Consider the following 19016-nt stretch of genomic DNA (forward strand, 5'->3'; position numbering starts at 1 on the left):
ACGAAAGTTATGACTTTTGATACGGCTTCACTGTTTGCATTTTTCTTAATACCAATGAACATGAAATAAAGAAGGCTAAAACAATCTCCGTTGCAATAAATACGTCGTTCCGTAATTGAATAAAAGAACGACAAATAAACTAACATACTTTCACAGTGATACGACATTATGGCAATGTTATGTATGAAAGAATCCATATTCTGATCTGATAAAGACATAACATCATTTGAATTCCCGTAGAGGACGAAATAAACATAAGTGACACGGTGAAATACTTTTACAAGAAACCGCCTCTAACAAATAAGATATTCAGCGTCGAAATAAAGTGCAAGATACGAGATAAAATAAGATTTCGAATTGGATTATATAATATCCTTCCTTATTTCAAGAATACTATAATTTAATACCATGCTAAACTTATATTTCTTTATCTATTAAAGACCAGCAGTCACTACCTACACTTACATATGAAATAATAAAATATTTTATTTATTTATATGCGAATATAAAATCATTTAGCGTAATGCTTCTCTATTGAATAATTGAATTTAAGTTGTTAGAAGTAACCACTTTTGTATGCCAAAACATACTAACAAATTTCCTATATTTCGTATAAAAAGATACTACAAATAAGTTATTAAAATATATTTATATACGAACAGCATATTTTGGGTTGGAACAAAAATATTTCTTTTAACATACCCAACGATTTTAATCAGGCATATAAAAAAAAGTTAAAAAACAATAATAGAAGTGTCAACATTGAAGGTCAGGGTCGCCTCGACTGCAGCCCTATTGATACACCCTCCGCTAAATCTTCAAAGTGAAATGAATAAAAATCCTACTGGAATATATTTTAATGATCTCGTCGACGTGATGAAATCTCACATAGTCTTTTCCAACCTCGAGAGGAGTACAGAAAAATAAACAACTCTTACATTAGATCGACGCGATATCATTGTAAAAATAAACTATGAATTTGAGTGTGAATTTGTGAAGAAATGGCGTTATGAATATTGGCGAAGTTAATATCGAAACTTTGTAAGGTAGCATTACAGTGATAAGGCCTCGTATATACATATACTAGTTGTTGTCCGCGGCTTCGATCACGTTTTAGGGATTTGGTGTTCATGTTTTAGGCAAAAAAGTAGCCTAAACCCTTATTGAGTTCAAGTTTGCTTCATACCAAATTTCAGTGGTCTTGTAGCGAAAGAGTGGCAGACAGACAGACAGACAGAGTAGACATTTCTAATATTAGTATGGAAGTATAGATTAAAGTGGAAAATCAGTGAAAAAAGTCAGTGTAACTAATGTCTCAAAGAAAATAATATTTCAGTTCGAGATTGTTTGCGCCTTAGCTGTGTAAGTAATGGTTAATATTTTTACAGCGCTAATCCATGGGTGACCACTTACCAAATCAAAATGAACTATGCGCATTCTTTTCACGCTTTAAATGCTAGACTAGGGGTTTTATCAGTGATCTGGTAACCTCTACGTTTAGTCTCTACACCATGCCTTCACCATTTTCATCATCAGAATGGCCTGACATCCTCAATAAAAACTATTATTTATTACAAAATTCAGAATTAACAACCGTTCTGCTCTAATTACAAATTATTTGTAAGCAAATTGGAATCAATTTCCCTTTCGATTTAATGATGGGCGTGGACGTTTGGATACATTATGACGTCATACTAAAGGCCTCAATGCTTTGATTTGTCTGCCTTTATAGCTCAGACAACTGAAACAAAATCTCATTTAATCTGTTGTGCCCATCCCAGACTGCGGTCAATATAACTACTGATCGTTCATTTACCAAACTTTTAAAGTTATTCTTTAATATTATTTCTTCAACAAAGAAGTGTAGATCGCACTGTCATCAATTTCGACGGTTTTTGTTCAATTTTTTTTTTGAAAGACCAAAATTCGACAATAGCTTAAGGTATCTGCTACAAAATTTATACGACTTCATAACTACTTTTCCATGTAATAATTTTCGAATTATTTATAAAATACGAAGGATGAAGAGAAAACCCTTCAAAACCTATTTATTATGGCAATAAATAAAACTTGACGAAAATATGAAAAGGGCGTTATTGGTTATTAAGGTTTGACCACAAACTATTATATCTTTAATATTGGCTGTTTCAACAAAACAACAATATTTTTATAAAAATATTTTAGTATTCTGTACTTCATCTTCTTATAAACTTCAAGTATGACAAAACTTCTCGTCCTCAAATTTATGTAAGCACTTATTCGTATGAATGTCAAGTATCATTTTTATCAGCGAATGAATTAGAGGCGAATTTCAACCAATGGGCGAGCACTAGTAGGAATAAATATGCGAGTTTAAATAACAAGTTTGGAACTATTTTACAGGAACGAAATAAATCAGAGCGTCGACAACATGACGTCGTATATTGGAATTCTTCTGTCCACCAAAACTAGATTTTGGAATAAATATATTCATTGGATATTGTTTCAGTAAATTATAATATGATAATATTTTACAGCCTTATTAATTAATTGAATAAAGTATCTTATCAAACACACATCTCAAACAAAATAGCGAAACACAAGGCTACTCAAAATTGTTTGTCTGTATGGATTTTTTAACGTAGGTAGGTAATAATAATAGCAGCTGCTTATCAGCAGGTGATCTATTTGACGATAAAAAGACCTCCTGATGGTGAGTAATCACCATCGCCTATATACATTTACGCCGTGAGAAATATTATCCATCCCTTTCTTTTTGTGGAATACGTTGACGGACGAACATATGGGCCACTTAATGATAAGTGGTCACCATCACCCATAGACAGTGACGCTGTAAGAAATATCAACTATTCCTTATATTGTCAGTGCACCACCAACCTTGGGAACAAAGATGCTATGTCCCTTATACCTGTAGTTACATTGGCTGATTCACCCTTCAAACCGGAACACAAATACTGTGTACTATTGTTTAGCGGTAGAATATCTGATAAGTGGGTGGTACCTACCCAGGTGGGCTTGCACAAAGCTCTACCACCAACAAATCCCTTACATCGTCAATGCACTACCAATCTTGAGAACTATGCTACATATATCAATTTACATACGAAATTTTCATAACAATAAAAACAGCTGACAAATATAAACGATTATTAACGTGACGAGATTTGAAAGAGAAAAAAATTAAACCAAAACAAACTCTTACATCGCAAATATTCCATCAGGCCTTTGTTTGGGACAATCGTCACTTTTTTTTTTAATTTAGAATATTGCGAATTTAATATTCATTCATTCATTTCGTTCGGGTAGAAATTCTAATTTGATGTGACTTTTTTGTTACAATTGTATAAATATACTCGAATGCTATTTTGAAACGTGCTCTGTGTGTGTATTAAAATATAAAGTAACGCTGTCGTTAGGTGATATGAATATTAGTATCTTTCTTTAACACCTGGGGTCAATTTTGCTAACGATTCTCGTTCGTTCCACTTTGACCATTCTTTTTTTTATGGAATAGGCTGGCGGACGAGCATATGGGCCACCTCATTGTAAGTGATCACTATCATCCATAGACAATGGCGCCGTAAGAAATATTAACTATTCCTTACATCGTCTATGCGCCAACAACCTTGGGAACTAAGATGCTATGTCCCTTGTGCCTGTAGTTACATTGGCTCACTCACCCTACAAACCGGAACACAACAATACTGCGTACTATTGTATAGCGGTAGAATATCTGATGTGTGGGTGATACCTACCCAGGTGGGTTTGCAGCTTAATAGTAAGTAAGAATTAATAATACTCATTTATATCGGATTTGAATTGACCGAAACTGTGTTGTGGCAAAATATAAGAGCGGCGGTACACCGACGATTATATTTTGATTTGATTGCCATAAACTCAATTTGTTTGGTAAATTGGAACCCTGTGCGATTAAAATACCAATATAACAAAGTGAAATATATCGGAATAACATATAAATAATCAAACGCGTGCCCTTTATATCTCTAACAAATATAAAGGATATAATAAAATCAGCTAAAAAATTAACACGCTATTATTTAACTTGCAACCGGATTTAGTACCAGTCTTATCCAGTTGAGCCGAAGTAACGAGGTTATAATGCGTGCGTGCAACTTATGATTGCGGGTTCAAACCCAGGCAAGCACCACTAATTGTTCATGTGCTTAACTTGTGTTTATAATTAATCTCCTCGAAACCTGCATGTGTCTAATTTCGTAGAAATTCTGCCACATGTGTATTCTAGAGAAACGAGTATTTTATATTTTTTAAAGGGTTTCAAATCATATCCGTTCTCAAAACCGTTTGTCCAAGGCAGAAAATGCCTACGAAATTGCTGGATCGTTGATATAATGAGAATATAACATTTCTCATAGTAGCAATGGCTATGAGCAATGGTGGCTGTTTTTTATCAGATGACAAGTGGTATAAAGTTTAGAAATAGATTTACAGCTCATTCATACGAATGAAGCTCGTAAAACGAAATTTTTATTCGACGAAAGTTGCTACGCTAATCTCTACGATTTACGCTACGACGAGAACTACACAAGGTTCCTTTATACAAAACTATATTTCTATGTAATCATGTTTGAATTATTTATGTCTACAGTATTTGGTATTAACATTATAACAAATAATGTAAATATGACATTCTCCAATATGTTTTTTTTTGTTATATATATTAAACTTAAAGAAATTTTAATTTTCGTTTCGTTTTAATTATCGAAATTGATAGCACAATCCAAACATATAATAAGATTATTAGTTGAAAACAAAATATATCGCTGATATATTGAGAAAATGTAATTTTATAAACGCTAAAGTTAAATAGCGACTGACCTAAAACATTATCGCAACGAGCGTAAATCGTTACGACGTCCGCTGAAAATATGCGTAACGTGCACGTTCAAAGTTGCAACGCGTAATTTGAAACGAGTGTTCAGCCGTGCTCCAATTGCATTCGTAAAAAAATATCACAGACGATTTTTCATACCTTTTTAACGAATAAAACTGAATTTTTGTCTGTGTGTGTATGTCTATACATTCCTGAACTATGTTAGTGTGATGAAACTGATGAAAGGTCTTCATATTTCACGTATTGCGTTCAAATTAAACAGGTCAGTCACCAGCTTAATGCTATTGACACTGACGTCAAGCCTACAACTTGACCTCACATTGAAAGAATTTTTCAAGAAGACCAACGACATACAGAATAATTTTTTGCTGAGAAAAACATTTTATTATTTATAAATATTCAGTTTTTGTACTCAATACTTGAAGTAAGAGCCCATTGTAATGGTTCTACGTCATAATTATGAGGGCTCACGTCTGCGGGATATCTTGCCGAAAAATTGCTAACATTTGCGTGTACAGTATTACAAATCCTTTCATCTATACTAAATTTATAAATAGAGAATAGCTGTTTGAATGTATGTCTGTCAGTTGTTTTGAAATCTTTTTTATATAAAACAAGCTTGAACCCTAAGGGCGGACATTACAAAAAGGCTAAGGCCTGAGCAAAGCCGCAGGCGAGGACTGCGAAATTAACTCTGATATGTCTGTATCTGTATCTCTTTCACGACCAAACCGCTGAACCGAATTTGATGAAATTTGGTATGGCGCAAACTTGAACGCCAAGAAAGGACGATACTTGTTTTGCCTGACACGTGACAACCAATATCCTAAAACGCGTACGAACCCGCGGGAGACTACTAATACAAAATAAAAATGTAATAACAGTTGGTCATGACTGCAGATGACACACTTTTTTACAATAAGAATCGTCGTTATGACTTCTATAAAATAGTAGGCAACTGTGTGCTTATGAACTTTGATAGGGAAACAAATTATTCAGTATTTCTTCTATATAACGCCGACATTGTGATAATTTTTGGGTCAAATGTTAATATTATCGTTTGATCAGTTTACTTATAAATACCTTATACACAAAAACTAAACATTACTTTATGTTTAAAACTCAATGCGTTAGAAATCGAATTAAAAATGTCCCAAATTTCTTCAGTCAGTCTTTAAAACTACGCTACCAATAATAATGTAAATGGAAGGATCGTAGAAAAACACTGATAAATTTATAGGGTTGTAATGTGATGTCGTAAGTAAACACATTTTTTGCGCTTACTTGCAATATAAGCGCAGAGTCTGACTGAACTCTACGAGATCAAAATAATGTTCAATTATTTATTATTATAATTATTATTGTACACCCTAAAGAGGTTTACAAAACAAACCACAGTTATATAATCCTATCTCTTAGGACTAACCAACAATTTCTATGCTTTTTCCTCTACTTTTACGAGAAAAAAGGGCTTATTTACGAATATATTTTAAGCCATACAGCAATGATCCTAATCCAATTAAGTATCCTAAATACTTTTCGTATTTAATATAAATTAATATAGCCCTGCATTATGCAATTTGAATAAACATTTTCGAAGATATTGCAAATTTTAAATGCAATTACAGCGGGTTTTACATTACAAACTAACGACTGAATAACTGTGAACGTTGTAACATATTCTGTAGTATAATTGGTATCAGCATTGCAAACTCGCTGAGGAAAAAAAACGCTTTAAAAATGCACAATATGTATGAAATACATAAAAAAAATATTGAAGCTTTCATACTATATGTACGTTTGAATTATAAATGTACCATTTCGTGAAAATCCTTTACACGACATAGATTACTCGTACATCAGGGAATGGTACCAGTCGAATGTTTTCGTCGCTCTACTATTAAAGTTGTTTCTCATACAACGAGGCTTCCGTTAATAACTTGTTTGTTATGAATTATTGTATGTACTTTGACCTTTCACTTTGTATATTGTTGTCTCACTCTTACTTTAATAGTGGAAATATTATTATTCATCTTCCTTGCCTCATTCTACCACAAAACAGAAAATCGAGCCGGAATCAAAGTCAAAATTTTTATCCAATGTACAACGGTACACGTTACATTTGAAATGTCAAAATCTGAGAAGCATTATACATCAATAGCGTAAGTCGGCTTTTGTCCCAGTGACAATGGGTCAATAGTTGCTCATATAAAATTTATTATGGTCGCAATTTTGAAGAGCTCTACCCATAGATGTGCAAAAAAATAAAGATTACTCTTAATTGACGACCTCCGTGGTCGAGTGGTGTGTACACCGGTTTTCAAGGATACGCCACGCCGAGGTCCCGGGTTTGATTCCTGGCCGAGTCTATGTAGATTATAATTAGTTTTCTATGTTGTCTCGGGTCTGGGTGTTTGTGGTACCTTCGTTACTTCTGATTTTGCATAACACAAGTGCTTTAGCTACATACATTGGGATCAGAGTAATGTATGTTATGTTGTCTCATATTAAAAAAAATAATTGTAATTTACTAAATTGTTTGTTATGGTTGATTTAACAAATATTTAATATTAGATAGTGGAAAAAAATTACTGACTGGTTAGAGAGCGGTACAACGGTGGCATAAGAAAAAATAATAAAGAAGTTTTTTATCGAGAAACTCCATAACTTTGGAATAAACGCGAAGTTTCGCGTACATAATACATTCTTGTACATCATAATGTTGTATCATACGTCAGCTTTCATCATGTCACGAGTGAGTTACGAAGTGAGTTCTTACAGAATGCACTAAGAAGAGCCGCCGATATATTGTACAGATTTTTTCAACATCATTTATAACATTATTTCCATTTCACATTTCATTGTCAATGTATAAAACGAGTTAGGAAAAAAGGCAATGGTTTTAAAAAATAAAAACATTACAATATTCCAGTATGAATTGTAAGTGGGTGAGTGTAAGTATGGCCACAACGTTACCTACTAACGTTACCTAATAACTGTATCCTACCACTTTTTAGAGTCTCATTTTATTATGTCAATAGACTCAGTGTAGGTTATAAACGTCTTTGTTCGGTTTCCTAATGTATGACAAAGACCATATGACTATGATTACTACAAAAACCTTTCAGAAGCTGTTCAGAAGAAAAGCGTCTTATTAACCAAACGTGTAGTTTTATGTAAGATCGTTTGAAAAATAATCTGCTGTTTAATTTTAACAATCATTGCTGTAATATAGCGAATACGATTAATTAATCAATGACTTATAAAAAGGTCTTATGTAAAATGAATTATGTATAGAACCAGTATTTAATAATAATAAAGATGAAATTAACTTCCATATCTATAATTTGGTGCAGCAGTACGATGCACCCGATCGAAACCTACATTAAATTATTTTTTAGACGTCAATACATCCGCAAAATTTGTATAATAGAGAATATTTTAATATTAAATCCATTAAATTCAATGACATGACAGCTCAACGGGCAGCCATATTTGACGTTTACCGATGACTGCGGGTTTAAACCCATGAAAACATAACTAAAATTTGACATTTTTCATTTGGGTTTATAATTAATTTCGTAATCGATGCTGAAGGAAAACATCGTGAGAAAACCTGTATGAGATGGATTAAAATCTTCCGCACTTGAACGACGTGAATAAGCTCCAAACATATACTGTTACATTTACAGGATTATTTTACAGCCCTATATCTAATCGTACTGTCAGTGGAAAATAAAAAAAGACTAAAGCGCCATAATGGTACTATTGGGAAATTAAGTTTAAAGTTTTTAATTTGAACTTTGTACCTTTCCACTTATAACCACATATCCCCATCATCGATATAAACTTTTCGTGTAGCAAATATATTTTCATTATCACCTATTGGAATTGAAGTGGACTTTACAACTTACCGACTGGCGCGTAAGTTACAAACTGTCGGTTAAGTTTGAAGATAACCGCACCAGACAGATAGGACGAAGCGGGAACAGATCAGTCTCGGAAAGCAGATAACTCAAATTGAAATCAAACAGCTTTGATCGTATTACACAGATATTGTGTTTTTATCTCTTATCTACATTGTTTAAATCTTTTATCTTTGATAAAATAAAAATCAATCATTAAAAATGTATCTTTAATGATTTCAGATTCTCACCACGCTGCTCCAATGCATGTTGATATATCCACGTGTTTCAGAATTTTATTGTAATTTTGAGACCTGCAAACTTCCTCTCGATGCTTACCTTCACTACTGACAACTCTCACTACTACTACTACTCACAACTCAATTCGAGCACGTTAAATTCAGTTCCTAACCTGGGTTTGAAAGCCGTAATCATTGCTTAAGATACTCTAATTCAAATACATGGGTAGTCTCTAATTTTATTTTAGCAAGTCCCGAATTTTTTTTTTTTTTACAACAACAACAGCTGCTGGGCTAGCCTCCTCTCCCTTTGTGGAGAAGGTTTGGAACATATTCCACCACGCTGTTCCAATGCGGGTTGGTGGAATACACTTGTGGCAGAATTTCTATGAAATTTGACACATTCAGGTTTCCTCACGATGTTTTCCTTCACCGCTGAGCACGAGATGAATTATAAAGACAAATTAAGCACATGAATCAGCGGTGCTTTTTACATTTAACTTAAATAATATTCAAACAATATTGTTTTAAATCAACGAACAAAAAGTCGTATCATTTCCATTTATCAAATAAAGATATCTTCGCCATAACATGTTATCAAACGATCAAAATCCCGAGTCAAAGCGAGGGTTCGCGGTCCGTTTTATGAGCGACCCGAACATAAAAACTACGAGCCTTGAGCCCAGAGGTACGTCATTAAAACTGGAGATTCTGGTTGAAAGCCTTGTTAGAAGCCATCATGTGTTATGCATTCTGTAATTCTATTCCAGAAATATCTTTATACGAACGTATTTCACAAAAACATGAATTTTGAACTAGTCACATCAATATATTTAAAGAGGGGGGAAATCACGGAAGACAATTACTTGTATAATAATATTATTTATACTAAAATCTTCTACAAAACGCGCTGCATCTTCTGATTTGAGTTATATGCATATTGATTTAGGAATTTTTCTGTTTGACGTTGGAATGAAAATTACATAATTATGCATAGCAGTTTAAAATATACTAAATAGGAGTATTGTTTTATTCTCAATTTTTTCATATATTTGATAATATTAATACTGAGCTCTGTTTCTTTCGAGCAGCTTATTTTGTGAACTATATATATTATATATTTAGTATATAAGAATTAAAAAAAACAGTTTCTTTTACAAGTAACAATATATTTGTAAAATACTAAAAAAATAATGGACAGATTGTTTTCCTCGATTGTTTTTCTGAATCCTACGCCGCACCGGAGCTTTATCCCACTGATTTAAAGGATAAACGAATAAATATGTAAAGTGTATCAGTTTTCGATATTTCACGCTCGGAGCGAGCGTCGAGTGACGAAATTTGTATACTATGAATGTTTTTGATCATAACTATCGAAGTTATCAAATACATTTCTCAATCTTTATATAGTTAAGTTTTAAACACGTTACAAAATTTATTTGCTATCTCAAGTCAATATAATAATTAGATTATTTTTGTTATAATCGAAAAAAGAATAATATATTTTTTTTTACTTACAACGTAGAATGGCTGAATTAATTCATTCATCTACCAATATAAGCGCATGATTATTAATCAGTGAAAAAGTTATTATAATATATAGTAATTAAATTTAAAACAGTACATTACAAGCAAACACCATAAAGTACTTTTTAACGAAAAAAGGAAAACATAATATTATACCACACTCAATATACTGTTTTTATAATGTCTATTGAAAATATCATTTAGAACAAATTTAATAGCAATTTCTGAACGCAGATATTAAACTATAATATTTCAGGATAAAGTTCTGAGACAGAATAAAATCCTTTTGACAAATGGTCAAATGCTTCCAATGCTTCATAAGCGTCCAAGTTTTCTACACAATACAATTACGATATACTCTAGAGTATTTTCTATTTATTAAATACTGAGATACCGAAATTCTTCTATTAATGAAATAAAACGAAAATATCTTACAGTTGTATATTATTCAAATGTCAAATCGAAGTCATAAACGATATGTTTAACAATTTGAAATACAACGTACGTTTAAATAATCAAATTTTACGTATTGTTAATTTATTAAACAATTAAAATATAATTAGTAAAATATAAATAATACTTACGAAATCGAAAATACGTTGCTCTGATCAGCCAAAACGGCAATTGAGCAAGAGTCAAGATTAAAACCAGGTCAAACACATACGGTCTCACATCACATACGAGAAACGACTACGAGAGTTAGCTACGAAGGAACACTATGTATCTAGAGCAGATTATACCTGATATCGAACTGATACAGAAGGGTTTTCATTAATGATTCTATGTTAAGATGCTCGCGGGTTATTTCGGTACGAGCGATATAGAATCGTCTGTCTCGTCCGGCGCTCAAAGCGCAACTGAACTGACTAGTCGGTTAATCGGGGACGTCGGCGCCCAGCCGTCTCGGAACTGCCCAGGTGTAATCCCCGCCCTTCTAAATATTACGAGCTTACTATACGCACGTCAAGGATCTACGATTTCACTTTTATTCAATATTAGCTGTGGCGTAAGGATTCGTTCGGCTTAAGTCTAATGGAATTAAGACCCTTGAACTTTGACTAGGATCATTGCACTACTATATAGTCTCCTTAAAGCTTTTATATAAAATAAAAAAAAATCGTAAACAATTAACGATCGTCATGTAGTTTGACAGTTCCAATGCATGAGAGAAGACTCTATGGCTTGTGTTTTTTGAAGTAAAATCTGTAATTTATTTTTTTAATTGTTTACGTATTTATATAAGACGAAAAACACAAAAAGAATCTAATATAACGATACCTAGCGTTTAGACGGTATTATACCATCTGAATTTATTTTAACAAAAAGTAAAAATATGTAATTCATTTATTTCGCAGTCAAAATTGATTAAAGAAAGTTTTTCCATTCTAGTCAAAATGACTGATGATGATATGGTATACTAGGCTAAATACCTAACATTACTAGTAAATTTCTATAATTATTTAGTGGAATTTATCAAAAAATTCTAGCTGGTAATAGTGACAAAACAATTCACGTCATTCATACATATATATATATATATAATACCACTAGCACCTAGTATGTTGTATGAGACTTTAATGCTGTTTTCATATAGATATTAAATGTTGGGCAAACGAGTTGTCCACCTTATAGTATGTCCTCGCCTAAAGATCTGCAGTAAAGGGATAATTTCAGATGAAACGCTGTCTTTCCAACAGTGACCTTAGAAAATCACGACGTAAAGTGGGCTAACCCAAAGGTATGCAAATCGTTTAGAGTAAAATCAAACAGACCTCGGCTTTGTTGTAATTGGATAAAAATAACCAAAATTTTCGACGACACACGGTTTATTTCCATCCAATCGAAATAAGAACATCGTTTAAATGTACAACCGGGTTATATAAAAATAAAAATTCATGATACGTCCTTTTCAATATTCGAAAAACAAAACTACATTACACAGTATAAAACAAAGTCGCTTACTGTTGTTGTGTTCCTAGCTTAGATCTTTAAATTATGCAACGGTATTTTTTAATAGATAGAGTGATTCGAGAGGAAGGTTTTTGTATATACTTCATTGAAAATATAGTAATGAAAAACTGATAATTTTAGAAGTTTCTGATGTGATGTCGTAAATAAACAAATTCTGTATTAATCAGCACCCGTGCGATGCCGGGGCGGATCGCTAGTATTTACATAAATATATCATGTATGTTTCTGTAGCGGATACTATTATCTCTCCATTATCGTCTAAAAGAAAATAATTAAAGGGTTATTGATTAAGAATATATCCTGAAAGGACTCCTACAAATGTATCTCATCTAAATTAAATAAATTTTAAAGTTTTGAATACGTGGTACATTTAGAGTGGACTTCCTAGATTAATTTATATTTTAATGTATATTACTTACAAACTTTTATAATTGGTAAGAACCGAAGTTAATCAACATTACGTACCAAGAATCACAGGCAAAGAAGGAGGAGAGCATTTCATTTCTAAGAAATGTATTTTTAATCTCAAACGCTAAATTTAAGAATGAAATCATACAATTTAACTTACTCTATTCAAAATTCTATCAAAAACATTTTATAAGTCCAAATAACTATATTTAAAGTCACTGTGACTTTATATATATCCGAATTATAATGTGCTTATCTACAAACTCCTTCTAGAACGAGATATAATATAATAATATATAGCATAGTAAAACAAACTCGTTTACTTCTTTGAAGAGAGATATATTGCTGTCAAACACAGTTTAAGCAGGACTCTAAATGTATACAAACAAAAGTAGTTTTAAATGGATAAAAACAATATATTTATATACATCGCTAACTTTTCTATACTATAGATCGTTCTTAAATGTTATGTTCATAGAGAATTATTCTGCTCTAAAATATAAACACACATTCTAAAGTTCCTTAAAAATCTAGTGTTCATGTCACTTCTATTACAAAGTAAGACTCATACATTTTACATTAAAATAACATAAATCACTCACATGTTACATTAAAATTAGAAAATGATTCACTCACATCTTTCTCCTTCGCGTAGTAGAGTGTGCGCCCGCGCAGCTTAAAGTATCGCCGCTGCCACCGCTGAAAGCTGCGCGTCTGCTTCATCAAATAACCCTCCTTGACCACCGGCTGGAAGTAAAAATAATATTAATCTCAATTGACCTTTATCTAATAATTCCCTATTTAATTAAATAAAACAGTAGCCAATAAAACACGATATATTCTTAAATACTTTATTCCGAACTCAATTATTATAGTTTACTTTCATACTTAACATGGTCTTGAAAAAATATTCGCAATAATTTTAGAAAAATATTTTAGAAAATAAATTCAATAAAAACGAAGACTGACTAAGAGAAGGATTACGTTTTATCAAAGAAGCTGTACCATTGCGTGTTAATGGATAAACGTTCTAGACCAGCGTTTCTTAAATTAGGGTCCATGGAATTATAACCAGGGATGCACAATCATTCAGTTAACTATTAGAAAAAATATGAATGAAGAATAAAAGATATATGCAGTAATTCTCACATAAATTCTTTGGCTCCTTACTTATATTTGTAGAGCTGTAATGTTCATTCGTTAAAAGCGGGTGAACCGAACACAAACACATCTGAAAATCACCCCTCACCCGCCGCCTATCATATTCTGACAGAGTATCCTACAAAACGAATTACAAACGAGCACGAGTAGAATTAAAAACACAAATAAATCACATAAAGATAGTCAACTTGGTCTGACTATATTTGCATAAAGTATCTGTCACAATTAATTCCAAACGAGCCCGAGTAGAATTAAAAATACAAATAAATCATATGAAGAGTCAACTTCTAAATTTTAAATCACAAGCATGATTTTATCAACTTGTGATTCCGGCTCATTCTAATATCATTATTACAGAGTTACAACAAGAGTATGCAATAACATAATGTACTTCATTTATAATTCATATCTTACTCGACGATGAAGGAAAACATCGTAAGGAAACCTACATGTGTCGGAGATGTACGCGCTACGTGTATATACAATAGTATTGGAGCAGAGTAGTCGAATGAGTTCCTTCTCCTCAAGTTAAGCCTTAGCCTTAAAATCACAATTCATACAGAGAGTTACCTACATGTTAAAGTCAGTCCTTACAAAGCTTACGCCAATTTTGAAGACTCAATCAATAACACTGGTTCACTAAAATATTGGCATTCGTATCACACCTATTAATTCAAATGACGTACTTAGTATATTCGCTAGAGGAGACTTGGGGCTTGACTTGACAGTGCATTTTAAATGTTCGAAAAGAATAATTATTGGATTTCTTGACGGTTCTTCTTCATTTAAATAAAACCAAAAAGCCTTCTTGAGAACCTTTGGTTGGAGGCTTTCTAAGACCTGGGATGCAAGAGCTAAAGATACAGTCAGTGCCTTCTGCGTGCAACCGGAACGTTACTCAAGATACCAATTGAGAAATCGTTGGCGGTAGTTGTAAATAATATTACTTTTGTTCTTCAAATAGACAAATGCCACCTTAGTCTACCCGTGACCACGAACGCTGTAAAGTGCTCGAAACGTCGGGATGTCAAAAATAATTAATATACGCGATTCAAATCCGTTATAACTAGTTTTATTTAAATGTTTAATAGTCGCGAAAATTTAAGACAAAATTAGGTTCTTCTTCATACAATCTACATGTAAAATATTGGCATTAGAATCATTGACGAGAGTCACCCAACCCTATCCCACCATAAAATAAAATGTAGCGCGATAAATTCATTATATTACCATGAATTACTTTTATTGCACATTACGTAAAATAAATATTCATATTTCGGGTCGCGGTCACGTTCCTCCTTTACCGGCATTACATTCTAAATGTAACTTTTCCAGTTTAAAATATACAGAAAAAATATTATGAACGCTGTATATTTTTTCGCTCGTTTTAATTCAGAGATCCCTTGCGAAACATTTTGAAAGTATTTTTTTAGGTATTATGGAATCTTAATTATACTCGTAATATGTCTAATTAAACTTTCCATGTTTAATCGTTCTATAACTATATTATTTATGCACAGTAGTATCTTATAGTGTAATTAAGATGTAAATCATAATTAACTTACGAGACATATAATTTCTATTTCCATCTACGTTCAATCGTAAATAAAAGCTCTCTCTCTATATATATATATATATACTTAGATCTATACATATGTATATATATATATATATTTATTCAAACAAACATATATATATATATATATACATATATATATATATATATATATATATATATTTATTCAAACAAACATATATATATATATATATATATATATGTTTGTTTGAATAAAAATTAATGTTTATGTTAATGTTTTAAATATAATAAATAAAATATTATTATTATAAATATTAGTTTTAAATAGAAACAAAAGATATATTTATTTTTATAAATTCTAAAAATAATAGGTAGGCAGCATTAAGAAGTATCGAAATTAATTTAAAAGTACATCCCAAATAAATGAATTTAAAGCGTTGCTTTAATTTAACGTGAAATCGAGTTTTGTTTCGATAACTTAATTTATTTTCTGGTGGAAATTTTGTGGCGAATGAAAACATTAAAGAGACAATTAAAATGTATTTAACAATGATTGTATTTAAAATTAATGAGCTCGGGAATACATATGATAACTGTATCCTATAAAAATTATATTGTGCGATATTTTGACCGTTCTTACTTAACCAAAGTGGTAAACGCTTATTTGGTTACGTAGTAGGACTGCACGTAAGCCCGTCTGGGGAGGTGTAACTAAAGGCACAAGGAACATAACTTAGTTTCAAACTTTGGCGATTAAAGGAATGGGTATTTCTTAGCGCTGATGTTTATGGGCGGTGGCGACTTACCATCAGGTGGGCAATTTGTTCGAAGGTCTAAATACCTCATAATAACAGAAGTCGCTAAGCCTTTATTCATACGTGTCACACTACATGACTTCAGTTGACGCGCTTCTGATATTCGCTAAAGCAGGCTTGAGGCTTGATTTAACATTGCATTTTAATTGTTCAAAAAGACTCAATAATTACTCATTATTTAGTTTCTTGACGGTTCTTCTTCGTTTTCATTCCAAGACTGTTCCAAGACTTAACTTATTACACATTTTTAAAATAACGATGTAAAGGTGGCTTGTAAAAACCTATTTGAATAAAGTATGTTTAAAATTTTGATTATTTTATCTAAACTAATTGTCGCCGAAATAATTATCAGGGCCTTTAATTTTATTAGTCGCCTGGAAAATAATAAACCTACAAAAATCATTAGTTTAATCTATAGATTAGACAATTCATCTTGAAGAAACCTGCATGAATTAATTAAACAAGCTGCTTTCAACAAACTGAAATGCAGCAGCTAGGTTATGCTCAAAGCCTTCTTCGTAAGAGAAAAAATGTGTAGGAGTAAGAGCTATTGCTACATAATCTTCACATAAATACATTCACTTTTAAAAACGAGTTATTGTTATATTTATGTTTATTCTATGTAGTAGAAATATGAAAATTAATACAATTAACTACAGGGCATTTACCCAGAAAAGAACATTTAACATTTATTCATTGTCTGTTATTTAATACACAATGTAACGTCTCGTAATCACACGTAAATAACGCTACGGATTATTGAAAGACAAAACCTTTGACGAGCGTCACAATTGGTACAAAAGGCGAACTTTACATCAGAAGCCATCCCCTAACAAGTACCTTTAGACTTAATCAGAAACTCATCACGTATGGTAAAATATACAAACAAAATAAATAGAATGTAATATGTATAGAACTTTTATAAAGTTCGCTGTTGGACATCAGCCGAAACTAATTGGCACCAGCGTCACTGGTCCTGTTTCCTCTGTACCCAATCAAGCAATTTGCCAAATTCCTCTTTATGTTAGTATCCCACGTATCCCAGGACAGCTATGCTCTTTTGTTTTTCATTTTAGCTTTGCTCTGTACGTATAACTATTTATGTTAGGGAGCAAACGAGCAGGATGCTCACCTGATGGAAAATGACCGCCCATGGACATTTGCAACAGCGGCTTGTAGGTGCGGTAACACCCTTTGAGGAACTAGTATGCTCTTTTCTGGAAGGTTAAAGGCGTATCGGTTCGGAAAAACCGCTCACAAAAGCTGGTTCAACAGAGTGGTTATGCGTGGTAGAAAATATCAAATATAACTGTATATTCAATGATAATATTCGCTGTACTGTTCGCTACATTAAATATATTTCAATTAATTCGAAATTATACACATAAAACTATCCCATCGAACTTTGACTATTTATCACAAAAATAAAACTCAGTTAAATCGTACTTGAGAGCGATTCTACTAATTTCTATCCAACTTCGAAAGAAACGCAACTGGATAGTTGAGTTAGTAGAATAGGAATCGATGGTACGGCAACGATAACTTTTTGATTCAATGGCGATGAAGTAATAAGTTGTTAGTAGAAACGCCCTGGAAAGAAAAATGGGACATAAATTTAAATAAACAACTTATTCAATTTTTTTACAACTAAAGAAGCAGCCAGACAATCGCCAGTTTTATGTATGTCACGTATATGTGTTATTTTATTGCTATTATCAACGCGTCCTTGTAATACAATTATCACACTAAGAGCTTTACTTGATACTAAGATTTATAACGTAGTTATTAGTATAAGTGCCTCTGACTCAATGGGACGGCAATTGTCTGGACTAATCACTTTTACGACATCGTTAATGGAATTTAATACAATCACTTAAAGCGATATTATATTGTTGTGGAAACTGTTTTATTACTACACATTGTAGCCTACACATTAATCCGCTGTCGATATTAAAATATTACCGTCATAACTCTAATTTATCTGTATCGTCGATCTGTAGCTTCGAGCTATTATCGATATACATATTTGACAGCACTATCTGTTCGATATTCGAATTTCAATATATTTTTTTACTATGCTTAGTTTACAATGTGTTTAACTGAGAAGCCCCTTTAAACGTACAAAGCTAACTTGTGTCAGCAGTCACCTTCCACGTAAAAAAATCACTGGATATAATTACAAACAATTCTTAATTACTTGGTAACACCAAAAATGAAAGAGAATGGAATAAACGTAGGATTTAAGCAACGCATCGAATATGATCATTATGACGTCATCTAGCTGATTACGGACACAGTGCACAATCTCATGGATATCTAACTACTCTGGATTATCATCCATAAGTGTGTGCACTGTTTATTCCATCACGCTTATAATCCGATAATTTCGGCAAATCCGACTCTACTGGAAAGAATTGAGGCACGGGGTCAATGGCTTTGAGTCCTTTCGAAACTATATATACATTTCCAGTATAACTACAGTCACAAAGGACTTGACTTTTTAGTTCCCGAAATTGGTGGCCCATTGGCGATTTGTGGATTGGTTAATATTCCTTACAGCGCCAGTGTCTATGGGTGCCG

The 19016-nt window shown here is 32.4% G+C and overlaps 1 protein-coding gene across 1 annotated transcript in view; it reads right to left on the reverse strand.

Moving 5' to 3' along the window:
- Window positions 1–19016, reverse strand: part of LOC124540995 (diacylglycerol kinase eta) — a 198504-nt gene that overhangs the window by 151456 nt on the left and 28032 nt on the right. Inside the window, exon 2 of the mRNA XM_047118770.1 lies at window positions 13560–13670. Within this exon, the coding sequence (XP_046974726.1) occupies window positions 13560–13670 (111 nt within the window). The remainder of the gene's footprint in view (window positions 1–13559; window positions 13671–19016) is intronic.

The sequence above is a fragment of the Vanessa cardui genome, chromosome 2 (genome assembly GCF_905220365.1).
Source record: "Vanessa cardui chromosome 2, ilVanCard2.1, whole genome shotgun sequence".
Classification (NCBI taxonomy): domain Eukaryota; kingdom Metazoa; phylum Arthropoda; class Insecta; order Lepidoptera; family Nymphalidae; genus Vanessa; species Vanessa cardui.